Raw genomic sequence first — 27,489 nt, forward strand, 5'->3', positions numbered from 1 at the left:
TATTTTGGATATTTTGTATTTGTCGTTCACTTGTATAAATTTAGATATTTTTGATTGTGAGAACTTGATACTTAGATTTTATTATAGTTTGGAGATTTTCTATTTGTCGTTCAGTTATGTTTATATTTTTGTTGTATGTTGTATTTTGGAGATTGTGGATTGATTTATATTGTGATATTGTTAATATATTGTGTGGATTGTGTTTGTGATACCATCGATTGTGATGGTTTGTATTTGTATTAAATTTGTATATGGGAAACTAGCAAAACAGGGGCTGGATATCAAAATTTTTCCAGATTTTTACCGACGGAATTATAACTTCCGTCGGTAACTTATCGAAAAAAGCACAGGTTTTCTTCGATATAATACCGACGGAATAACTAATTCCGTCGGTAAACACCCGACGGAAACATATTTTCCGTCGGCCAACACCGACGGAATAGCCTTTTCCGTCGGCAAACACCGACGGAAACCCTAATTCCGTCGGTATAATTCCGACGGAAAAGGCTATGCCGTCGGTGTTTACCGACGGAAAAACTGATTCCGTCGGTGTTTACCGACGGAAAATATGTTTCCGTCGGTGTTTACCGACGGAATTAGGGTTTCCGTCGGTAGTCTCCGTTGACCGCCATTTGTTTTTTTACCGACGGGTAAGAATCTCAGTCGGTAATATACTGACGGAAATATATATTCAGTCGGTAATTACCGACGGATGTATTTTTCCGTCGGTAAAGTTATTGCCGACCAAAATTCTTCCGACATCAGAAATTCCGTCGGCATTCCGTCGGTAATCTCATATACCGACGGAATACCGACGGAAAATTCAGTCGGTAATAATGGTAATTTTTGTAGTGTTTTTATTTTTCCTTTTCTTTCCTCTTGATTAAATCAATCACCAATTTTAATTTTGTGATGATTTTAATTAATTTTAATATGGCCGGCCACTTGCTTGGGCACCAAGCAAGGTGGCCGGCCACCTCATTAAGGGGAAAAAGGAAATATATTTTTTTATAAAATTTTACAAGAAAACTCTTATAAAAATTTACAAGCTCTCTTTCCTAAAGTAGGAGTTAAAAAAGGAAAGTTCTAAAAATTAAAACCATGTTTTAAAATTTAAAACTTCTCTTACAAAATTTCCTTTTTTAACATGATGATAGAAAATTTTAATTTTAAAACTTTTCTCCCTTTTTTTCTTAAACCATGAGGATGGTTAAAAAAGAAAAACTTTTAAAACTTTTAAAACTCTCTATTAAAACATGTAGCCAAATTCAAATAAGGAAAGTTTTTAAAATTAAAATCTCTCTTTTAAAACTTATAGTTTTCTACAAAGAGAAGATTTTAAAAATTCAAAAACAACCCTCCTTGTTTGAATATTGTGGCCGGCCCCTTCATGCTTGGTCACCAAGCAAAGGGTCGGCCCCTATAAAGAGGATGTGGCCGACCCTTGCTTGGTCACCAAGCATTGGACCGGCCCACTTCTTGGACACCAAGAAGAGCCTTACATTTGGATGGACTTGAGGCTATAATGAAGCTACGACAGGGACCTAGAGGAGAAATTGATTTTGGCCTTCCGATGAGCTTGAGTATCCTGTGCTCGCCCCGAACACACAACTCAAGTTCATCGATAATAACTCATTCCACTAGAGAGTTATTATCGCACTACCACACCAATCCCAAATTACATTATGGGTTCCTTCTTATTATGAGTGTGTTAGTCTCCCTGTGTTTAAGATTACGAATGTCCACTAATTAAGTAAGTTATTGACAACTCACTTAATTAATATCTAGCTCCAAGAGTAATACCGCTCAACTTCATTGTCATGTCGGACTAAGTCCACCTGCAGGGTTTAACATGACAATCCTTATGAGCTCCTCTTGGGGACATTCTCAACCTAGATAATTAGGACACAAATTCCTTCTATAATCAACAACACACACTATAAGTAATATCATTTCCCAACTTATCGGGCATATTGCTTGTTATTATATTAGGATTAAGAGCACACACTTCCATAATAACTAAGGTCTAGTTCTTTTACTAAGTCAGTACAAAAAGAACTTACCTAAATGGTCCTACTCAATACACTTAAAGTGTATCAGTGTAATTTATTAGTTAAGATAAACTAATACTTAATTACATTACGACTATTCTGATGGTTTGTTCCTTTCCATCTTAGTCGTGAGCAACTGTTTATAATTTATAGAGAACCGACAACATGATTTTCTGAGTGTGGCACCACACTTCATGTTATCTACTATATAAATTAATTGAACAATTACATTTAACAAATAAATGCAGATATTGACCAATGTGATTCTTTTATTTCAAAAATAAATGTTTACAAAAGCTAGGCTTTTAGTATACACTCCAACAAAAATAACCTTGGGGTTCCAACAATCTCCCCCTTTTTGGTGTGAGCAGCCCAAGTTAAACTAGGGTAAAAATAGACATTAAAAAACTTAACTAAATTTGCAATTAAGTGAAAAAAAATAAAACAAGTTAAATTTTGGTCTACCTCCCCCTAGGCTTATACTTTTCCTTCTTCCCCTTTGATAACATAAAAAATGGGGTTCTAAGAAAAAATCTAAGGGTAAAAAAAACTTAGAAAATTTTGAGATCCTTAAAAATTTTGCAATAAATAGTCTCTGAAAAAAAAATTTAAGTAAAATTTTAAGAAAATATTCTAAGTGAAATGATAAAAAAAAAATTCTAACTTAGACAGCTTTGCAAAAAATTTTCTAAGTTAAAAAATATTTTTGAAAAAAAAAATTAAGTTTTTGCAAAAATTATTTTTGAAAAAAAAAATCCTAACTTAAGATTTTTCTAAGTAAAATTTCCTAAGTAAAAAATTTCATGTAAGAGTATTTTTCTAAGTATAAACATATTTTGAAAAAAAATGTTTGAAAAACTTTAAAAGCATTAATTAAATCTAATTTTAATGCTTTGACCGAAAGTTAATTAAACATTTATTTCAATATTTTGGCTTCCAGGTCGTGGCGAGGCACTATGCCTTCTTGGTTATTGGAGCAACAACCACTTCCTTAGACAAAACCTCATAGAGAAATTCACTGTTTAATTTTCTCACTGAAAGCATTAATTTCATTTAAAATTTAGACTAAGCAAGATTTAGGAACCCAATATAGGTTCCAGCTTACTGGATTAACTAAATATTTCTTAGGTACATATTTTCTTGAAATATTACTAATTTATCCCTGGTGATATCTATAATACCAATTTAAATTTTTAAATTTTCTAAAATGAGATGAGCATGCATGGTTTTTCAAATTATCTACTTGAATTTTCAAATATTTATTTTCTGATTTCAATTTCTCATTTTCTAATTTTGATTTGTCTAATTCTTCTAAGGGACAAGATTTAGCCAAAATTATTTTTACGTTTTTAATCTCCTTTTCTAATTTGCAACAGTCTTTTGTTAATAGTTTAACTTAAAGAGTTTATCAGGAGGAAGTGATCATACCTCACTTACCTTGTCGATCTTGTTGTTCGTTTCTCCCCCTGAACTGCTGCTTTCTTCTGACGTGGCTCCCCCTTCATCAATGCTCTCGATGCTCATTTCGGAAGAGCTTGACTCGCAGTCGTCGTCTTGATGACTTGCCATTAGAGCAAGTCCCGAGAATGCCTCGACTTCTGACTCCGACGACGTATCGTCCCACGTCACCTTTAAGGTCTTTCGCTTTTGGATAAGCTTCTTACCCTTCTCCTTGTCCTTGTTCTTCAGCTTGGGGTAGTTGTCCTTGATGTGCCCTTCTTTATCACAGTGGTAGCAGCGGATCGTCCTTTTCTTTTTCCCCTGTGGATAGTTAGTAAATCTAGATTTACAAAGTTTCTTGAATCTTCTTACCATCATTACCATTTCCTCGTCATCGAGAAAAGATTCCGACTCAGGTTCGTCTCTCGAAGCTTTAAGGGCGATGTTGTTCTTGGGCTCCTTCGAACCTACACATCTTGATTTGTGCACTTCAAAAGTCGAGAAAAATTCTTCTAACGAAATCATTTCTAAATCTTTAGAAATGTAAAAGGAATCTACTAATGATGCCCATTTGGTATTTCTAGGAAAGGAATTCAAAGCGTACCTTAGCGAATCTCGGTTACTTACCTTTTCTCCAAGATTCGAGAGTCTGGTGATGATCTCCTTGATTCTCAAGTGCAGGTGTGCAACCGTCTCATCTTCCCCAAGTCGCAGGCTGGTGAGCTGATTGCGAAGTAGATCTCTTCTGGTGAGCTTGGCTTCGGACGTCCCTTCGTGCAGCTCGAGGAACTTCTCCCAAAGTTCCTTTGCCGAGTCATAGTTCCCGATCCTGTTGACTTCTTGAGGCAGAAGAACACTTAGCAGATGGTATTCTGCTTTACCGTTCGCCATGAAGTCGGCCTGCTCCTTTTTCGTCCAATTGTTTTTCTCCTTACCTTCTGGTGCTGTAAAACCAAATTCCATTGTAAGCATTAATTCAAAATCGGTGGTAAAGAATACCTGCATCAGCTTTTTCTAAGTGGCGAAATCCCCTTCGAATTTCAGTGGATGGATGCTTGGTCTGGTCATCTCGTTGCTTCATTCGGCGATTAGTCCTCCTGAAGCGCCTTGGCTCTGATACCACTTGTAGGACCGTTGGGCCGGCTATAAGGAGAGGTTGAATAGCCCTGAAAAAAAAATAAAATTGACCCTTCTCAACTTTTCAAACCAACACTTGAAGAATAATAAAATAAATAGAAAATAAAAAACCGAGGCACCGGATTTGACTTGGTTACAACCGTGGAGGTTGTTAATCCAAGGAAGATGATCACACTACTATCTCCTTCAGGCGGAGAAGCCTCTTTTACAGCAGTGTAGGCACAGAAAGAGAGAAGCTAATCTAAACAGTGGAAGCGCACAAGTGTTGTTACAATTTCTGATTTCGTACAAAAGCTTCTAGATCAAGGCTATATTTATAGCCTTGGTCGGGGCACCTGGAAGGGTTTTGGGCGCCCTGGGGGTATAAAACTTTATCCCCCAACGTTTAGATCGAGATTGACTCGATCTGGTCAAACTTCAAGGTCCAATCGCCCGGAAGGGTTCCGGGCGCCCTAGGCTGGTCCGGGCACCCCGGACTGTTCCGGGCACCCCGGACTGTTCCGGGCGCCCCGGACTCCCAAGTCAACAGATGTTGACTTTTCTCCATCGGGACCTTTGCTCCAGTTCGGTCCTCCTCGGTCCAGGTCTTCTACTCCGGATCCGCTCACTTGGGTGATTTCTATCATCCGGAAAAGGGCTCACCCGAACCCAACTTCTGGTCTTCTCGAGTGGGCCTCCGCTCCGGCTTCTCGTCCCTCGGAATTGCCACGTGTTTCCTTCTCGTCCGCCGGCGTACTCATCCGCAGTCTTCGTCCCTCGGACGCACCGCGTGTCATCCTTCTCGCTAGCTACGTCTCTTGCTCCTTGAGTAGTCTTCCGCTCCGGCTTTCGTCCCTCGGAACCACCGCACGCTTCCTTCTCGTCCGCCGGTGTACTCTTCCGCAGCACCTCGTCCCTCGGACGCACCGCGTACCGTCCTTCTTGCTAGCTGCGTCTTCCACTCGACTACCTGTGCTCTTAAGCTCCTGCACACTTAGACACAAGGTTAGAAACACACAGGACCTAACTTAACTTGTTGATCACACCAAAACAACCTCGGGTTCCAACAGTACCTACATACTACATTTATCAAGTAGGTCTTAACTTGCCAATCACAAATCTATGTGACTTTCGGTATGGTCTTGCTGAGCCTTATATTCTCAACACTTGCCCCTCAAATTAGTTAACCTTAGCTAAGCTAAACAAGTCAACGAATTTGAGTTAAGTAAGTCCACTAATAATTATGATAAATTATAGATGTTTTGACACAAGCTCATAGCTGAGTTGTACCGACTTATGTAAAAACTCTAACTATCATCATAGTTATTAGTGGAGGGCTTTTAATGGATCTTGACTTTAATATATTTAAAGGATTTTATAATTATTAAAATATCTCACCATAATTAACTTCTTGTGCATTTGCACAATCTCATTACGAGATTTATCTCCATTAATCCTCTTAGTGTTTTAAGACAAATAGGTCTAGAAGATTTTAACATGTTAGTCTACTTATGCCATAAGGAATTTATATCCAAATTACAACATGTATTTTACAGGTTTTAGACAAAATTCATTTCTATCATGAAATGTTACGGCATATAACTTGCAATCAAGAAATTAAGATTTCTTTGAAATCTCTTGAAACACTGATTCCTGAAATAAATTTTGAAGAATCGACTTCGTACTATATGATCCAACCACGAACTGCCCTGATATCATTGTTGGGTTCGGAGCGCAACGGAAGACATATATTAATCATGGATCTTTTCGTGGTACATATAGTTTTACACAAAAATAACATAAAAACATACCTTGAGTCCTTGATAGGTGTGAATGATATCACAGACAGATAGACAGATAAGAGCCTCACGTGTGACTCCTCTAGCAGTATCCACGTGCATTAGATCACAAACTTGACACGATCCGTTAGGTGCTAGCCTCTTGGATCGACAAAGCCTTGGAAGCACTACGGTCTCTTCCGAACGAAGAAGAAGTTGATGAGGGAAACTTGGAGAGAATGAATTCTCCTCTTGCATCTTTCCGAGGATGACTACTTATAGCCTCCAAGGAATACGAAGAGTTAAGTTATCAATAAATTTATCATTTATGATCTTCATTAATTAGAAAGATGAAGAATTATACGCTCCATAAATTCTTCATTTATAACCTTCATTATGATAACTCTTCAAATTCTTCATTAAGTATCATTATGATAACTCTTCAAATTCTCCATTAATCATCATGATTATGGCTATTCGAATTCTCTCTTCTTTGTATCAAATAAATCCATATTTGATCTTGATCTCGACTAGCTTCTGATACCATTGTTCATGTCTACGTGCTATGAGTGCGACCCTTTAGGTTTTATACACGAAGGCAGTGTAAATCTATACACAAACTAAGGTAGCCGTCTAACAACAGTTTTTAGTCACCCAATGCGATAAAATTAATATCAATCATAAACTGTAAACCACTATGAACCGATTACTGTGTAATTCAATCTCTTCATCTAAGCCTACATCCCAATTAATTCGGTACATTATGCATCATTACCAAATTAATTGTTTTACTTGATTTCCAAGATATAATAGACTCCTCTTGAATGATAAATCATTCCTCCCATGGTCATGGATTTCAAGTCACTAATATCTCTATCAAGCAGTCAGAATGTTAACTCCTAATCCAAGAGAGCGATGAATCCTCTATTGACTCAACGTTATTCTCTCTACGCTTTGTCATACACCCAACTACCGTATTAATCACAATCCGATTAAAGACTACTTTTAATAACGTCAAAGCACATAACTCTACGCATAGAATAAATGAAGATCTCAAGTCAAAAGACCAGTTACACTCGTTCATAAGAGGAATAACTAATGATGCTTAATATATTGTCTCCTCTTGAGCGGGTCGTGTCCAATGTACCTCTAAACTCAAGGCACCCCCAAGTACAACTTGGATATCCATCCCTCGGTCTATCTCGACCTAGTCATACTCAGTGTTGATCTAGATATTCATGTCCCCTCTAGATATCTGTCTGATCAAGGACTATTTTCATATTAATATACTCATTAATCTGTGAGATTTTATCATTAATTATATATGTACAGAAAAGTAAATAATTAATGATAAATACTTTTCTTTATTAAATAATTATCCATAAAATACATAAGGAGTGTCTTGGCATATAAGTACACACTAACAAGATGGGCACTTGCATTAAACAAAATTGTAATGTATATATTAGGAGTAGCAAGTTATATATATTTATAAGAGAAGTTTGTTACAAATAAAAAAAAATTAAAAAATTTATTTAATAAAATATTATTTACTAATAGTATATATCTGTTTAATATGTTATTTAAGTTTATTACATCACTAACCATCTAATCAAAAAGTGTGAGATGTACATGTCATATACACATTATATTAACACATTTATTTTTTCACATTCATTTTAATATTAATATTCATTATTTGTGAGTCTCGCTGTCCATTCATTTTTATTTTTATTATCATTTCAATTGTATTTACATAATTTAAATGATTATTATTTAAAATAAATAATAATATTTTTAAAATATATTATTTATGTAAATTAAAATATATTTATTTAAAATTAAAATAAATAATAATATTAATATATTTATTTAATAAAAAAATACCTGGAGGGTACTCAAGTGACCCTCCCTTTTTACCTACCTTGTGTGCAGCGACAATTTTTTGATTTTTTTTAATCTGCATGCAGCATTGAATGCGCTTAATGTCACGATAGCATTAATGCTACATCACAATGGTTTTAATGTCAACATGCAGTTAGAGCATCCATATCAATTACTCTATTTAAAGATTTTACCCTAAATTTTGAATGGATTAACTAAAAATCCTCTGCATCAGTTACCCTATTCATTCCCTAAATTTAGATTTAATGAATAGTGATTCTCTAAATTTAGGGAATGAAATCTCTATCTTAAAAATAAAATAATTTTTTTTAATCTCTCTCCTACCACTCAATCTCTCTCTTTCCACTTATTTCATAAATATAATAATAAAAAATAGAAGAAAGAGAATAAAACCTGAGTGAGATACAAGTGTTTGATTTCTAGGATAACTGAAGCGAGAGTGGGGATCTTCTATCAATATTTATATCTCCATCCTAATTAGCATCGTAAAAAGCTTTAAGCTAGAGTGATCTGTGCAACGATAAGGCACTCAGATAGTTTTCTAAATACTATGGTTTGAATCTCGGTGCATTATAAGATGTTAGGGGGTGTTTGGTTAAATGATGGGAATGACTATGGGTATGTGTTTGATAGTAGAGTGGAATGGGAATAGAAATAGAAATGAAACACATCAAGTTATATGGGTTTGGTGATTTCCATAAATCTAGTAATCATTTCCAAAATGTCATTCCCAACCCCACAATCCAAACACTATTTTTTACTATCATTCCATTCCCTCATTCCCGAACTCATCAACCAAATACCCCCTTAATTGTTAAGAGAGGAGTCACTCGTACGTTCGAATATACCCGATGGTTGATCTATGGGCCAGATCGTTTATTTCTATTGGACCGAAAGGTTAGATATTTAAATTATCAAAAAAACAAAGAATAATAGAACAGAAGTTTCCTTTCATCAAGGGGTGCAAAATGGGAATTATTGCTACATAATCGATAGTATGAGGCCGGATTACTTATGAACTGACATACCTGATGAAGAATGTATATGTGAAGTCTGGTCTAATAATGGTGAAGTAAATAAGACCACTGATCTGTGAAAACGATGAAGACGGCTCATCAACTACCTTTTTAAATCTCCATTGGATTGGGAGCAACCTGAAGAATGACAGTGGTCATGTAATGTGGGCTTTTCATCTTAAGGCCAGCATGAATATGTTCAGTTCATATAGCAACTAAAGCACCTCATTCCTAACAATTGGCTATTAGCAGTTGTTGCCAAGTTTCAAATCCACCTTATACAAAATGTAGAGGCTCGAGGGCTTCATTATATATATTACAAATTTTGTCTATCATGTGTTTCATTTTGAATTGTTGGCGATATTTGAGGAATAGAAATATATGACTGCAGGGAAATGAGCTATTGTTCTTTATTGGAATCCCCACCAAAAGAATCGGAGATTGCTATTGTTCTAGCAGAGAACACTGACAGGAGGCGAGGGCATGTGATTCATCGACTTGATCACCTCTCTAGAAAGGAAAGGAGACAGCTGAAGAAGGAAAGCTTTCATTCCATTCCAGCGTAAGTCTGGCCACTGGGTCCATGTTGACAACCACAAAACCTTACTTGAAATTGTGGTCCTTAACTTCCACTCAAATGCTTGAATTCTCTATTTATCTCTCCTTTTTGTATTTAGCTAGAGCAACATAAGGAAAAGGGCATCTGGTGCTCGAAAGTATGCATGAATTTATGCCAAGTAGACTCACCCAAGTTATGGTTGATATTTGAGAAGCTCAACTGAGTGTCAGTGGAATCATAGACAGGTTGTGATGCTACAAGCCTAACCTTAATTAGGGTTCACATCCTAATAGCAATGGCAATATTCTCATTTTCTCGTCGATGATTCTGAGCTAACTCAGTTCTTGATAATGAAACATATAAGAAAATGGGCATGAGATAGATGACAAATTATAGATTATAGATTATAGATTATAGATATAGAAAAACTAAATTAATAATGGAAAGCTAAGAAGAGAATGGAAGAGCTAAAATTATTTTGGATGAAAATGGAGGGGTGAAAGTATTTTTTTTTAAAAAAAAAAAAGAAAAGAAAATATGAATCTAAGATGGACTAACTTCTTCTTCTTCTTTTTTAATCCAGGTATCCAGAAGAAGAATTTTCTTACAATATATGGAGGTGTGAGATTTCGATTCCCTTCATCAAAACCCAATTCCTCCCCTTTGTCTTCGTCTCTTGCAGCATATATAGAGACATATGAGCAACAATAGTAATGGGCCTTAAAAAGTTTCCCAATCATTTAAATGCCCTCTTTCGTCTTCCCATTGCAACACAATGCTTGCTGACTTGATCCTGTACGTGCCAACTTGGTTAAGAAGACAATTCCATCCAATGTCAAGGGTTGGCCAAATTGCACCAGCCCAAATCAAACTAAACATTACGGTGACATTTGATTCTTTCCTAAAAATCAAAATAGAAATGAGCATCATAATATTATAATATTATGAAATGAAAATAGGTATTAACATGATCATGGATATCACTTAATATTTGATTAGTTGAATATTTTCTATCGGAATGAGCCAAATTTTTTTTTTTATCCTTAGAGGAAAATAAGAAGAAAAAAAATAGATGTGAAATAAAGTTAATTGTGAAAGAAAAATATGAGAGAGAAAAAGATAGAGCACATGTAATGAGAGAAAATAAGAAGAGAGAAAGTATAATGGGAGAGAATGAGAAAAGAAAGTGTGATGTGAGGGCATCTCCAATGAGAGATATTTGGAGAAGATATTTCTCCAAATATCCCCTCTCTCAAATATCTCCCATTGTGAGGGATATTTGAGAGGTGAATAGAAATCACCGGACATAAAGTTATGTCTGATGATTTCATTTTAGGTGGCATGCAAGTGGGCCTCACAAGAGGCAATGATTACTTTATTTTATTTTTTTTAGTTTTTAGTTTAGGTGGCATACAAGTGATTTATTTTTATTTTAGTTAGTCAGATATTTTATTATATAATTTGAAATATTTGAGAGTAAGATATTTGGTAGGTGGGACCCATAAATATTTGGTTGAGAGGATATTTGATTGTGAGATTAGGAATATTTGAGAAGTGAGATATTTGATTGATGATGGACCACAAATATTTTGGAGAAATATTTAGTGTTTTTGTAGATGCTCTAAGAGATTAAAGAGAAAGAAGGTTTAGAAGAGAGAAAATATGATGAGAAAAAAAAAAGTGAAAGTATGATGAGAGAAAATAAGATGAGAGAGTGTGTGATGAGAGGATGCATGATGAGAGAGAATGGAGAGAGAGAAAGTGTGATGAGAGAATGAGAAAAAAGAAAGAATGGTGATAGAGAAAATGGAGAGAAAGTGATATGATAGAAAATTTAAATAAATATAATAAAGGTATTTTCGTCCAAAATAATTTAGATGATATTCAAGTTTTTAAAAATGATGAAATCCAAGGGAGAATGTGAGCTTCATCAATACCCCATATCTAAGTTTTTAAATTTTATTCTAAAATCTAATTTCGATTCTCATCAACTAAATATAAGATTTGATAATAAATCCAATTCTTAATTTTCATATTCATATTCATATATCAAACACCACCTAAGTACTCTGTAAGGAAGTAGCACCATAGTCATCATCCACTTCATGATTTACGACTAGGTTAGCAATTAACCGATCGATATACGTGAACATGCTGATCTATAAGGGAACTAAACACCTCGACTTCAGTGCATGAGCTCTTTTACATGTACTGATTGTAGATCAAACTTCATTGTTGGTTTTTCATCCCCATCAAAAATCCTGTCTTTTCCTGTTGTCAAAAACCACATGACTTTGGTGCAGGTCTTATTCTGTGTGATAATTCTCCATAAATGTATTGTTTTTTGTCCACGCCTGAATTTCATGCCCCCATAACTCAGCAATTCATCTAGAAAACAAAGTAGAAAAGATTTCTCAGATAAATCACTGCAATGGGTAAACCAAAAGGCAGTGTTTTTAAAACTGGGCTGGACAGCAGGCTGTTTCAACTTTCAACCAGTTAAACTGGGAACTGGCAGCCAATCCGGTCCCAGTTTTCTCATAAACCAGCTGTTACGAAAATAATAAAAAAAAACAAAAACAGTAAAAGATGGTCATTCATATTAATAATTATGGGCAGTTGTGGTTTTATCTCATCCACAATCATTGAAAGTTGAAACAGCAGCAGAACCGCATTTATCCTGAAAGAAAAGGGTTCACGTACGCCAGTTTGCAAGGTTCCAGCTTGTTTCTTACCTCTAATCAAAGAGTGAAAAATATCGTTGCCCGTTCATTATTCCCTTTTTATGCCCACATTGGTTATTCATGAAGTATTTCTTGCCTGCTTGATTGACATATGAAAATTGCAATGGAACAAACGGAGGAATATGTGAATGGTCGGCTGAATGGTCACCTTTTCATTAACTATTCCGGTTCCTTTTTCAGTTGCCATAGATCGGCAGTACAAAGAGGCTGTTGCTGAAGGTGGTTGACACTCCAACGCAATCTTATTATCTAGTAGTTTTTTATTAACAGTGAAGAGAGAGAAGCTAAACTTTAGTTCTAGAGCTGATGGAGACAATTAAACCGACAGGAGTTTGGATGAAAAAAAAAACATTATGAGCTAACACTTAAATGGATTGGTTAAAGTTGTAATAAACTATCAGAAATAAACTATCATCTGGCAACCCTTCATCAATAATAGAGCGTATGATTCCAACCAAATAAAGCAAATAGTTAGGACCATAAATAAATTAATATTTGGAAAGCGTTTATCAGTATTTATTTAGCATGTACCAAACCTCCCAAGTCAAATCAAAAGGAGCATTTTGTGATTAGAGAGAATCTCAAAGTTTCCCCAATTTTTTATAATAAAGTTTAAAATTTTACTTTTTTATTAAGTGACACAGCATCTCAAAGTAATTTTTTGTGATTAATATTGGACAAAACACTATTTAAATCAACCCTAAATATCATCCAGACATTATTCACTGTGAATGCTTTTTAAATATTTTTAATTTCTAAGAATCTTTGGAGACGGAGACAAAGTTCCCCATTGTTTGCTGATATTCACTAGTCGAAAAATAAACAGAGAGAAAATATTGTGAGCCCTGGAGCTGGGTGTACAAGTGCACTGGACTAATACGATCTCTGGGCCGTCATACTGCATTATGGTCCACGCATGATTGAGCATGTCGACGCCATTTGATCCAGGTGGTAAATAACAGTAATAAAAAAAACAAGTTTGAATTCAAATACCATAAATAAATATCCTAAAGAAAGACACGAACATCTTAAAAAATAATAATAATAATAATAATTCGAATTTTATTAAAGATAAATATTTTAAAAATATTTTGAGCGTGACTTCGTCGGATTTACTGGATAGACAGTTCGGAAACTCGTGATTACTGCGACCTACTTCGCTCACCCACAATGTGTACTGATTCAATACGGAGTAAGATTAGCGAGTCGTCTTTATGGTCCAGTAAATCCGGCCCATCGTCATCCCACGCCGGACAATTAACCAGGCATGAGGCCCGTCAAATCTCGCCATTCCTCTGCCCTGGCCAGTGAATAAATTTGGCTGCATGTGCTGCTCCCATCCGGCACGGGATCGAAGGCCGTAAATATCCCGGCACGATTTCTTGTAACAGGGCCTCGTTTCCGTCCCGTCTCATCTCTCACCCTCTCACTCTCCGTCTTTCGGAGCAACAAGAGGGTTGAAGGTGGACCTAAAGAGGCAGAGTTGGAGGCGGTGTGTACGGAGAACGACCGGGATTTGTCTCAGGAGGAGGAGGAGGAGGAGGAGGATGGCCGACAAAGCGGCGGTGGGAGTGGCGGACGACATGGGGGAGAGCATGCAGTGCGTGGACCACCCGTACCGTAGCAATCCGGGCGGGGTGTGCGCCATCTGCTTGCAGGAAAAGCTGGGAAAACTGGTCTCCTCCTCCAAGTCCACCCCTTTCCTCCCCCTCCAGCCCTCGCCTTCCTCCTCCACCTCCTCCCGCACCTCCTTGTCCGATGTCGGCGCTGGGTCTGGCGGTGCCCCTGGGCTCGCCTCTGTCTATTCGCGCCACGGCGCGATCGTGGACGACGGCCGACGGACGAAGTTCCCTTACCTTTCAGCTGACTATAGCAAGAAGAAGAAAGGCAGCGGCGGCGGCGGAGGTAGTTACGCGAACGGCGCAAGGAAGTTGGTATCGAATGGAACTGGTCACGCTACCGCTTCCGCCGTGATGGCTAACGGCGGTGGGTTGGTTTTCAAACGGAGCAAGTCTGTGGCCACGAGGACGTCCGGATCGTCCCTTGCGCAGGTTGGTGTTGGCCGCGGCAATGGAGACGCCGCCATCGCAGATAGTCCTCGGAAGAAGAGCTTCTGGTCTTTCCTCTACCACTCTTCTGTTTCTTCCACCTCCAACTCTTCTTCCTCTGCTGCCAATGGGAACAGCAACAGGCGCAGATCCACCTCATCCTCTTCGGGGGGAGGGTGCGAAGGAGAAGTCAACAAGCAGCTGCAACCGCCGTCAAATAAGTTGGAAGCAGCGACCGCCAGGCAATCAGGGGAAAACGGTGGCGTGGAGGATGCCGAGAGCCCAAGCGGCAGCCAAGCGTCATCCTCATTCGGGAGGAAGGTGTCGAGATCCAGGTCAGTGGGATGCGGCAGCAGGAGTTTCTCGGGCGACTTCCTTGAGCGCATCTCCACGGGCTTTGGTGACTGCACGCTGCGGAGGGTGGAGTCCCAACGCGAGGCCAAGCCCAAGACCGCCCTCCAACTCGACCACAATAAGAGCAACGACGACGACCCACAACATATGTTGAAGGAGAGGATCAAATGCGGAGGTTTCTTCCCGGGATTGGGGATGATGTCGGCCTACTGGCTCTCCCCTGCGCCTCACGACGACGACTATGACACCGGTAGCAGGGTCTCGGCCTCAACCGCCGCGTCGAAAGCAAGCGTCGCGCCTCATGTGCGAACCAGGACCTGGAGCTTTGCCTTCGCCAGCCCAATGAGAGCCTTCCGGCCTTATTCTTCCTCCTCCAAGTCGCTGTACACCAACGCCGGCACGTCTACTGTGCCGGCGACCAACTTCATCTCCTCGATCAATGCCAGCAACAAGATAATCAATGGCCACGGCGGCGGTGGCAACCAAAGCAAGCTTGGGGGTGATACATCCTTCCTCGCCGTGCAGAGCTAGTTCATCCCTTCCGTTCGATCACCCGATAACGTTTTGCTCGTCTGTTTTACTCTTATTTACAAGAACCAGCTCCAAGTCTCCAGTGCTTTTTCACGCTCGGCCCATTTTGTTTTCGACATCAGTAGACTGTACTGCATTGTATTAAATCGTGTTTTTATGCAATTGTTTGGTGAAAAACACTGCGCGAGGACGTCGTTGATGAACTCATTTGTGTTTAGAAATAGTTCTCCAACAAACCTGAGGACGCCCACAAGTTCACAACGACGATGCAGATATTAGTATTAGTGTTTTGAAACCATTAGTCTTGTTACTGTTGCATTCAGTGGATCAAGTGGTATCTTCAATTTCCGCCTTCGTCGCTCAGTTTGGCATGCATGTGCGATGCTTGTGCGTTGCGAAGTGAAGACGGCAATTGGTTTATCATCTTTCTGGCGCTGTCTTTTAGCGCGGTCAATGCACTGCCGCGGGCACATGGCGTCTCCATGCCGCTTCCGCCGTGGTGCGCAGCGCTGTGGGCTGTGGTCCCTCTGCCGAAGCTATACTGGAACTCGTACGCCTAGCGCCCGTGTAGTTGTGTTTTCCGCAGGGGCAAAAGATCATACACTTTCAGGGCGCCTACGCCATACCAACGTCCTGTGATCTTAATGATTTTTCAAAGAACATCAAGATGCAGGATTAGTAAGTTATAATTGGACTTACTACGATCACCATGTGGGACTAGTGTTCTTAATTCCAGCCGCATGTGCCTGTCCATGTGTCTGTAACTGGCGCAACGTGACCAACTAAGAAGTGCCGAGGTAAATCAGGCCTAAACAGAACCACCCATGTGTGCTGTTGCATTTGATTTCTTCCGCTGCTTCCACCTACCTGGCACACACTCGTATTGATGTCAAGATTACACTCCAAACCGTGTCGTGGAACGTGGAAAGCGGAAAGCGTAGGTGACCGGCGTTGGGAGACTATAATATTGAGGGAATTCATGGGAGGGGGAACAGTGTCTGTCTCCATCACTTCACATGGCGTCTACTGCTCTTTTTAATCAATGAGCTGCAGCATTAGCAAAGGTTGGCATTTGGCAAGGGGACGAAATATTGATCTATATGTTGCCATGGGCAGCGATTTTTATACCTCCGGTGTTCAGAGCATTTACAGCTGCAAGAAACGCATAAATTTCCAACTGCTCAAGGCACTTCGTCAAGGATTGCGTACGGCTGAAAACATCGACCATTACATTATCCAAGTTTAGTTCCATATGAAATCAATCCACGTGGTATTAAATTGAGATGCTACATGGTCGTGTGTCCTCATATCAGCGCATCCTACAACATTTCTTTTTGAGTTGCACGATTAATTAGTAGAAGAACGTATTGATCTTGCAAAAATAGTATCGATCTAAGATGTTAACTTGTTGCATCTGTCTGCCACAAAGCCTGTCTCCAGCATGCTGCACATTATATGAGGTTTTCATTTAGACATTTTTAATGCTAAAGTTCTCAACAATATGTTCCTAAGATCTTCAATTAGCAAGCAAATTTCAAAACTGTTTTACTACCAAGAAATGGTGCTTAATTATAATTCAAAGACGAATGTCAAGCTTTTTCAACAACTTTTAAAAAGATGCGTGTAAAGCTGTTTTGCCCATAGAAAGGAAGCTGCAGAACAAAAGCTATTCCTAGTTCCTACATCAATGTCTTTTTGTTGCTCAATCATAAACGATGAGATTTTGTCAGTGCCCCATTGTTTTACTACCGATAAATGTTGCATTGGTGCCTGTTCATAATTATTCTATCTAGACAAATCATAGTACATCACGGTGGTAAAAGACCAAAACCAACACGGAAGAGATAGTCATCACACACTATGCAACACAGGCTTAATAGGCGTGACACATCCAAACCATGCATGAAAGCTAAACTGCTACCAGTAAAACTGCATGCAGAATTTTAATTGAAAAAAATATTAACAAAAATATTTTAAGAGAAAAGCTCATTCCTTGAGTAGATCAATTGGAATATAAGAGAAACCAGAAAAGTCAAACAGAACAGGGAACCAATGAAGGGACCCGAAAGATTTAACTCTATGCATCCGGGGGTTAATGAAGTTGGAACAAGTAAAATGGACATTGATTATTGAGGCTTCTACAGTTCACATTCCCAACCTCCTATCACCAAACTAAGAAACATTAAAAAAAAACATAAAAACATATTAAGTTCCATGGCAATATAAAGCTTATGAAACATAAAGTGTCATGCTAATGATGCAAAAAAAAAAAAAAAAAAAAACATAGTCACTTCATTCGACCATAAGAATTTTAAACGGTGTGAGAAAAAGGAGGATGACTTGAAAAGAAAATTTTGCTACGGGAATATTTCCAGGTATATTATGTTAACACATTTGAGTTTTTAAAATTAAAATAATTATGGATGAAATTGTAGAGAAGTACAATGCTGAGCGTACAATCCTATTTGAGAAGCATCTTATTTAGCACTAATAATAAAGGAGAAGACCACATCTATGTACCATTTTAAACTTGGTCTTCTGTTTCTTGGATCCTTCAATAATCCAACCAAGTTACCTTCCACCATTAAATAAATAAGAAAACAGTTACCAAGCCTCCCCTTAGACCATTGATGTTTGTCTTGGTCACTTCCAGTAGCAGCATTTGGTTTGGTTATTTTCCATTTTCATTTTCTGAAAAAAGGAAAAACATTATTTGATTGGTAACTTCCACATTTATTTTCTACAAAAGAATAAATCATTTTATGAGAAAATAAAGAATGTTTAAAAATTATTTTCTAAGAAAAGGAAAACACACATTTTTTAGAAAATGAAACCAAATGCTCTCGTAATTACCTTGCGACATACAAAAGAAGTGTGGCAGTAGACTCCTTGCATCAGTGTTAATCATATTGTTGTTCAATCGATCTACCTTGTTATGTCAACAAGTTTCAACCTGAATAGCCGTTGGATATAAATGAACGAACACATATTCACCAAAAACAATAGCAATCTGCCACCTGTAACTCTGTCAACCCCAATGGCCTAGAGAAAAAATCTATTCTAGAGAATCGTCATCATCCTCGATAGGGGCAGCAACATCCCAAATTCATTATCTATTTGTTCAACAATATTTCCTCAAGCTGCAATGTTGATTGTGTCTGTGTATCTCGGCATAGTCGATCAACCAGTAAATAGCATACAGACATATCGAGAGTGTAACCTAATTTAAACAAATTATTCAGTACCAACAGTGGATCATCCACTATATGATTCTTACTAAGGCACACCAAAAGTTTGTTAATTGTCCCTTTCTTTGGTTTGAGGTTATTCTCCAACATATTTACCAACCAAGCCATGGCTTCTTCAACCTTGCCAACCTTGCAGAACCCATCAACGACAAAATCATTTGTGCAAACTAAAGGCTCCAAATTCTCTTCTTTCATGCATTTGATCAGCTCCACTGCATCAAGCACATTGCCTTCGTTGCAAAGAGTCCATATCAACGGTGTGTATGTGGAAACAGAGGGCTTCAGACCCATTGAAAACAGTTTCCTGTATAGTTTCTTGGCTTCTGTCGTATTCCCCTCATTGCAGAAACCTTGAATCAGTGTGTTATAGGTAATGACATCAGGTTCAATTCCTTTATTTGGCATTTCCTCAGACATGTTAAGTGCTTCTTCCATCCTCCCCTCCATGCACAATCCGGCAATCATGGTATTACAGCTCATTATGCTTTCACTTAACCCAGCTGAGCCCATCTCATGATACAAATTCTGAGCCCTACTGAGATCTCTTGCTTTGCAATACCCATTAATGATGACATTATATGCATAAGCATTTGGCTTGAGTCCCTTCCCTATCATTTCTAACCACAGGTTCCATGCAACAACCATCTTACCCGTCTTGCATAAACCATCAATCATTGTTGTGTAGGTAACCAGGTCAGGATCATATCCCCTCAACTTGAGATTATTAAAAATGCGGAAACCATCATGCACCTTCCCATTCTCACACAATCCCTGAATAATCGACTGATAAGTAAAGATGTCAGGCATGCAGCCACCTGCTATCATCAGGTGAAGGAGCTCGGAAACCTTGCCAAAGTTACCATCTTTGCTGAACTCAGCGATCAATTTGGTGATTGAGATCGCATCAGGTATTAGACCTTTCATAGATACCTCCCGTAGGAGTCTGTAGGCATCATCCAGCTTATTCTCTATGCAGAAAGCCTGGATTAAGTAGCCAGCAGTGGAAGCATCACCTGAAACTCCAGCCTGCATCATCAACTCATATAAACGCCACACAAGGTCAGTCCTCTTTGACCGGAGGGAAGAAGACAGGGAAGAGTTCCAAATGGAGAGGGGCACAGAATAATGTGTAAGATGGGTGCTGACAAGGGCAATTGCCTCCACCATCACATCCCTTGCGCAACGTTCATTGACAATGAGACGGAGAAGGAAGGATTCAAGTGCACGTGTATCAGGTTGGCATTTCATCGTGCGAATGGCGAGCAGCGCAGCCTTCCACGCCCTCATGTCGGCAAGGGCATAGAGGAGAGAGGCTGAGGTCTCAGGGTCAGCGGGTGGAGCATCAGGGTGGGAGGAGAGCCAAAGAAGGTAACGAAGAGAGAGCATGAGATTTTTAGAGGAAAGTAACCGGAGGACTTGGCAGACGCAGGTGGGGTGGAACAGCACCGAGGGAGAGAAATGGGAAAGAAGCGAGCTTTCCCACCTTGGACGTGCAATGATTATCTCGCACACCCTTTTCGCCGACTCCGCTACTTGCCGGTACCGACTTTCGTTGCTGCGATCGCCGTCATAGTCTACACGCCCTTCTACTCCAGTAGTATAAGGCGCCGTCGGCACAGCCTCCACTGCGAAAGACGCTGGAATTCTGGAGGAGATGACGGTGGCGGATGTGGTTCTCGTTAATGTAAACACGGGAGAGACTACGAGATAGATGCGCCTATTGAGATGCACGAAAGCCTTGATCGACATTTTCGTCGATGCAATTGCAAGGCATCAACCTCCTAGATCTTTGAAAAATTCATAGAAAGGGATCATGACCGGAGCCCTAATAACAATGAAAACCCTATAAAAAGAACTGAGAAAAAAAATATATACCACGGCGGGGAAAAGGCAAGCGTAATTTTTTGCTTTCCTTCAGTTTTACCATCTCAGGCCGATGAGTTGCGTCATCATAACGCAGAGACCACCGGAAGTGAGGAGGCCGGCGAAGGGTGAGAGAACGGAAGGCGCAAGACTGGCGGAAGGCAGAGGAGACGAGCTTTTGGGAACGCCATGATTTAGGCGAAGGTTAGACGGGCCAAACTCGGGCCGGGCTGAGCTGCGGTCATTATTTCCCTCCTTACGAAAGACTGAGCTGATAATTTTATTTTATTACTTTACCAAATTTATCCTTGGATCCAGAGTTCAACATATCTATTGATCAACAAAACGGTCTCCATAAAAAAAAAAAAATGGATGATCTCAAGATTAATTTGTTCGAAAAATTAAATATTTAATATTAATTAAAAAAATTATTTGATCCTCTAAATTAAAAAAAAAAATCAAATTGTGCATTGAACTTTATAAACTATTAAGATATACGTTAAATTTTCAAAATATCATATCTATGTCACATGATTATTTGAGCCATCGAATTACTTTTAAATTCTTAAAGACGGTAAATTTCACCCTGTCTATATATGCAGTGCCCCAACCTCTCACAATGAGGGGATGGGATCCACTACTTAAGTGTGAGTTCCATCATCCTAATGTGAAAGGTTGGGACATTGCCTGTACAGACAGGATCGAATTAACCCTTAAAGACTAGGTTTCATAACTATTGTTGCTCTTCCATTTGATTATCTTCAGTTTCCAAAATTGCATCCTCGTTAAATTCATTTGTCAAGTCATCCTCATTTTCCAAATAAACTCTCTTAAACACGATGTACTTTTACACAATATCATAAGATTTTTAACCCTCTTACTCCGAAGATAAATTTTTAGTGATCAATTTTTTATTTGATGTAATGTCATCATACTTGTTGTTGGGGATCCTCATTCTCCTGTCCAACTATAATTTTAAAAAGAAAAAGAAAATCTGTTCGACTATGGTTTTATTTACTTTGAGGTTATTTTTAGAGGGGAAATCCCTTATCTAAGATGATTTATATAGCGATAGTTTATCATTATATATTTAATGTTTTAGAATTTCTAATATTTTCGAGAACAAGAATAATAATTTTATATTTCTTCAATCTGATAAAAGAATAAAAACACCACAGCTATATTCGTCCACTCTTGAAATTAGAGCGGTAATGAACCTGAATACATTCAGTTGTTTATATTCGTTCAAAATTATGAATTATTTATGAATAATTTTCATGAATAAAATTTATAAATCATATTTATAAATAAAATTCTCATCAACCTAATAAATAAATAAATAAATTTTTAAAATGAATAAACAAAATTTAATAATCAATCAAACAAATTCAAAACTATAAACTTTTTAAACAATTAACAAACTTGAATTAAGAGTTGGATGATATCTAAATAATCAATTTTGAGTTAAATTTGAACTAAGCTTAAACTCGTAGAAAATAAAACTAAATCAAACTTGAAGAACCATTTCAATAATTTGATTCATTTTAGACTCGACTTGATCAAGGTTGGCTCAAGTCATAAGTCATTAAGGCGTATGTCTAGGGCCCTATTAGCAGAAGCGGCGAACACCTTCTTGTTTGACTCTCCGCACACTTTCTTGTTTAAAGTTTATGTTTAATTGAGAAAGCTTCTTCGTGTTTAAAGTTTCTGTTCTCTATTTGTGACAATGATGTCTCATGCCTATCCAAATGGGTACAATATTGATACTAAAATCACTTTTACAATTGAGATATGTCTTAGATTCTGATATTGTAGCAGTGTCCATAAATGAATCCAATTTGGGATAAAAATACTTAAAGTTTATTGCACTAAGAACTATGATACCTGAAAGAGATGAACTCATGTAATTGTCTTTTTCATTTTTGGATTATGATATCATAGAGATTGAATAAATATAATCAGATGCAAATTATATTTGTTTCTTGCTGTTTTTTGACCTTTTATAATACACGTTATGGGGAGAGAATGATAAGTTTGTATGTTGTTTAACCTTTTATGATAAGTTTGCATGTTGTTTGACCTTTTATGATAAGTTTGCATGTTGTGTGACCTTTTTATATTTGTTTCTTTTTTTTTTTTTTGACCTTTTATAATACACATCGGTTTGCATGTTGTTTGATTCAAATTTTTTTTAAAACTTTTATATCGAATTAAATAGGTCGGTGTCGTAGCTGGATTTCAATACTCAAATAGTGAACCCTTTGATTTGATTTTACTTCCTATTTGAATTTCACAATCTAAATTATAAGATTAGAATTTATGTTTTAATGTTTATTTATTGTAATGTAGGGAAAAACATGTGGTTTTTGTTGGACGGAACCCCGGTGTTTATGATAGTTGGGAAGAAACTCATACTCAAGTTAACAAATATAACGGTGCATTGCATAGATCATATCTCAGTAAAGAGGAAGCATTTAGAGCTTTTAATTCATACATGGAGAAACAACATGCTTTCTTTGCCCCTACTGTCCAAAAATGTTCAAGCTCAACATTGGGTTCAACTTCAACTGCATCTTCAAATTCTGGTGAAAAAATGAAGCAGACAAAGGGACTAGCGAAGTTGATAAAAGTCAACTAGATTTAGCTGATGAATATCATCGTAATACAGCTAAAATCGTTAAGATATGTGAAGAGATTAAAAAAAAATAGACTTTGTTCATATCAGTAATTAATTAATAGATTTTATTTAGTTGGATGAATATATTTAACGATAGATTTTTTTATTTAGTTGGATGAATGTATTTGACAGGAAATTTTTTTTCTTTAGTTGAATGAATGTATTTGATAAAGATGAATTTATATTTATTTTTTTACATTATTTTTTTTTAAGGTTCATTTGTGTCAAATCTGACATTAAGCTGGCCTAATTATAAGTCTATTAGTATAGCAGAATTTAGAGCCACAATAACTCTCTAAACCAGCCCATGCAGCTAGCAAGATGTTATCTATCTTTTTCAGTTTTGTTCTTTGGTTACATTTAAATAATAATAATAATAGTAGTGGGTATTTTTGTGAGATTAATCAATCTATTATAATTTGTTCAGATTTTGCTACAACAGTTGCATATGGTCTTCAGATTTTTGTTGCAATACCTGCATCTGGCCTTCACAAAGCTTTTAGTTGCAGGCAAGCATTAATAGCACAACCAAGACTCCTCGTATCATTGTTCTCTCATTTTTTGGTCCTTTAGTGGAGACTTTTGCCTACATAAATGAATGGGTTATTTTCTATGATGATTGTGATCAAGTTCTCAAGACTTAAGTAAGATAAAGATTGATATTTTTTATGTGATAAGGCAATCTCAATATGAAATGTTCAATTGTCATTGCACTAAGCAAGTGATCTCCCACATTTACCACTACCTGAAATGAAACTGATGGTACATCTAAAGAGTTCATAAATGGTCAAAGTAATAGTTTATATAATAGAAAACTCATCTTCGTATTTGACGGGTTAAGGCGAACAAAGGAAGTGAAGATCATACTTTTGGCATCAATGCAACAACCATCTCAGTTCTCGTTGGTATTCCTTGCTCCAGAAAGGCCTATGATCAAATCAGTAAACAAGGAAGGTTGATCCAGAAAGGAAGTAACTAGGTAATCAACTTACGTTCATATGACAACTAGAGCTCTCAAAAATTGAATAACTACCCCAAATTCATATGACAAAAAGGTAATAAGTTGAGAGAAGAAGTCAATCCCATCTTGCTGCAATCGAGACTGAAAGGAATTGTGCCTGTTTCTTAGGTCAATGGGACAATCTAGACAAAGAGAAACATAGCATGACCTAAGACCACTACCAAATAAGGAACGAAAAATTCATCTAGGGCCAAAGTATCATCTTTAATATGGACCTCCAAAAACTCAAAATTCACAACTTCTGAAGCAGTAACTTAGCAGTAAACAAATAAGAAGAAGGTGCATTCATGAACCAATAATGCTCACAACCCCATTCCCAGCAAAAATCAAACTTTAAGAGAAGTCCATGCTCACTCAAGGCCTTTAAGACGAAAAACAACATCAATTCATCAAATCAACTGGAAGAAAACAAGCTTCTTCCAGTGTAGTCAATCAACTTACGTACATCTTTCTTACAATAAGTAAAATACAATTATGCCTTAAATTAAACAAAATCAGCATCCCATTACAGCACAATTGAAAATGTTGTAAGATTTGCCACCATCAAAAACCGAATAGAGGTAGCAACCTAATGTCTGGTTTGCTTGTATTCATGATCTCTAAAACTCTAGGCCTTGTTCATCAATGCGAATCATCAATTAATATCCATTCTTGCCTAAAATGAATATTAGGAGACAAGCTTGAGTGAATAATGTATGCAAGAATTAAGACTAGATACAAAGCATATTATATTTTTCACATAAAATATGCCACTAAGTGAAATAAATTCATACAGTATTGTTAAATAATTCTTATTTAACACTAAGCATATTTGTCAGATGCAAATACAGCAAGAACACAAAGAAACTAAACATACATATCACAGAAACAAGGGTACCCATGCAGACATGTACAGATTGGAAAATTCAGTATTGTTAAACTATCAATGCATAGTAAACATGTACAGATTGAAAACTTCAGCATCATGCATATCAAACAAGGGGGCCCATGTAGAGAAAGTTTTCTACTACTAAAACTAAACAATCAATCAAACTATCACAGAAACACTTATTGCCTATAAGTCTGTAATGGGAATGTCAAAAACAAGAGCAATATATTTACCACTACCATCTCAAAAGACAGTATGCAAGCATCCTAACATCCTAGTGCATGTTGTTAGAACCTGAAACATAATTTATTAATTTAATTTTCTCAATAAACCACTATAATTTAATAAATTTTAATTTTGATAGTACCTGCTATAGATCTCAAATCCGATTCATATGTGTCGTCAACACTATTAGGATTATTATCTCCAGTTAATCTGCTAATTGACACATTGTCATATTTACAAAATGTAATAAAATAAATTTATGTTTGCAAGTAAACTTATAATAGAAATGCAGAATGGCACATACGCTTGTTGTAAATTTGGACAGTTACGCTTGTCATATGATACTCCTCGATGTCCGAATCCACGACAAAGCCTGGAATTTGATGTTGATTTCTCTTTTGATGATTTTAATCTCTTCCCACATCCCTTAGTTCTTACTATAAAAGGATCAATAATACCAAGGCTCTCATCAATGGATTTTTTTCTTTGACTTCTATCACTGCATGTTGTATTAATGGACATCTCTTGAATTTTATTATAGATACAATCAAATTGTTCTTCCAAGAAGGTTGTCCTCTCATTACTCAAAGATACATCATCAACTAACACTGAAGCTTTATAGGATAACCTTGAGTGCCTCGACATCAAATATCTTTCTGAATCTGGATCATCAATGACATTTTGCTCCCCTAAAGCATATATTGCTCCAACTTTTGCATTTCACGTCCATCGTTTGAGTATATATGTATTAGGCAAATGAAATACTTGGTTAATACGAAAAAAAACTAGCATATGTCTGCATGGAATGCCATCAAACTCAAATTTCGTGCAGCTACACGATATGTAATCCTTTTGTTTGTCATGTGTGAGCACACTTGAATTTGAGGATGAGGAACTTTGAAATTCCATTACGTGGTAAACTACTGAGGCAACTCTTGTAAATGTCTGTTGCACATAATAACTATGACTCTCGATCATTTCACTTTGAAACTCCAACCATTTTTTTTTGTATAGCTTAACCATTGAATTTCCATTGGTCAGGTTGTATTAACCTTGGGATGCTCATTCATATCAATATGGTCTACAACTAACTCATTGTATCTTTGATGTCTCAGTGCTCTATTAAAATGTGTGATGAAATCCATTAATGAGTTCTTATTTGAGACATATTTCTTTAAAAATGCATATGAGCCTTTAGATCTTTGGCTACTTGACATTCCTGCAGAAAATACATGGTTAAAATATGTTGGCACCCATCTGTGTCGCAATTCATATATCAAGGACAACCAATCATTTTTCTCTAAGTTAGCTTCCTTGATAGTCTTCCCATGACTTTTCAAAATCATTAAGTGTTGTAGAATTTGCAATGACATTCTTTATGCTGTGATAATGGTTTCGAAAAGTCAAAGGGTCTAATTTTTCTGGGAATTTGTTCAATATGTACCACAAACAATATCAATGCATTGTTTGAGGCAAGACCTGTGCAATAGCTTTTGTCATAGCAGGATCTTGATCAGTGATGATAATGTTTAGTGCACCTTTAGGCATGACTTCTAAGAACTTTATAAGTAACCAAACAAAAGACTCAGTTTTCTCATCACTAAGAAACTCGCAACCAAAAAGAATTATCTGATGATGATGATTAACTCCTACAAATGGTGCCAAAATCAAACCATAATTGTTGGTGTTATAAGTCGTATCAAATACAATAGCATCATCAAATACGCTGTATGCCCTTCTTGATACATGATCAGCCCAAAAACACCTACTAAATCTGTTATCTGAATCAGTCTCGTAAGCAAAGGAAAAAGTTGAATTCTTCTCTTGATCAGATGTAAAAACTCAATCAGTGTTTCAACATCAATACCCTTTTGTTCATCCCTTAGATTTCTCTCAAAGTTTCTAATATCAATTTCTGTACAACCTACCCGTTCAGGGCCTCCATACTCTATCTCTAATAAATGCATTTGTTGACAAGTTGGTACATTGGCATATGAAAACTGCTTTGTTAATGCTTTTTTGGCTGCCGAAACACTACGATGTGA

General features: G+C 37.2%; 2 protein-coding genes across 2 annotated transcripts; one reads left to right on the plus strand and one right to left on the minus strand.

Moving 5' to 3' along the window:
* The first annotated feature begins 13,930 nt into the window (after positions 1-13,930).
* On the plus strand, positions 13,931-15,719 carry LOC122018773. Its single transcript, XM_042576187.1, has one exon. The coding sequence runs from the start codon at positions 14,157-14,159 to the stop codon at positions 15,540-15,542; it is 1,386 nt and encodes a 461-aa protein (XP_042432121.1). The 5' UTR covers positions 13,931-14,156; the 3' UTR covers positions 15,543-15,719.
* A 2,676-nt stretch (positions 15,720-18,395) lies between these two features.
* Positions 18,396-20,836, minus strand: LOC122018772 (pentatricopeptide repeat-containing protein At5g18950-like). Its single transcript, XM_042576185.1, has 2 exons — positions 20,666-20,836; positions 18,396-20,577 (listed from the first exon to the last, which is right to left on the minus strand). The coding sequence occupies exon 2, from the start codon at positions 20,537-20,539 to the stop codon at positions 18,656-18,658; it is 1,884 nt and encodes a 627-aa protein (XP_042432119.1). The 5' UTR covers positions 20,540-20,577; positions 20,666-20,836; the 3' UTR covers positions 18,396-18,655.
* Positions 20,837-27,489: the final 6,653 nt, after the last annotated feature.

This window comes from Zingiber officinale, chromosome 9A, assembly GCF_018446385.1.
Source record: "Zingiber officinale cultivar Zhangliang chromosome 9A, Zo_v1.1, whole genome shotgun sequence".
NCBI classification, from domain to species: domain Eukaryota; kingdom Viridiplantae; phylum Streptophyta; class Magnoliopsida; order Zingiberales; family Zingiberaceae; genus Zingiber; species Zingiber officinale.

What these genes read in the sequence shown, in the direction of transcription:
- LOC122018773 (XM_042576187.1), top strand. Translation starts at nt 14,157, where the DNA reads ATGGCCGACAAAGCGGCGGTGGGAGTGGCGGACGACATGGGGGAGAGC.
- LOC122018772 (XM_042576185.1), bottom strand. Translation starts at nt 20,539, where the DNA reads ATGTCGATCAAGGCTTTCGTGCATCTCAATAGGCGCATCTATCTCGTA.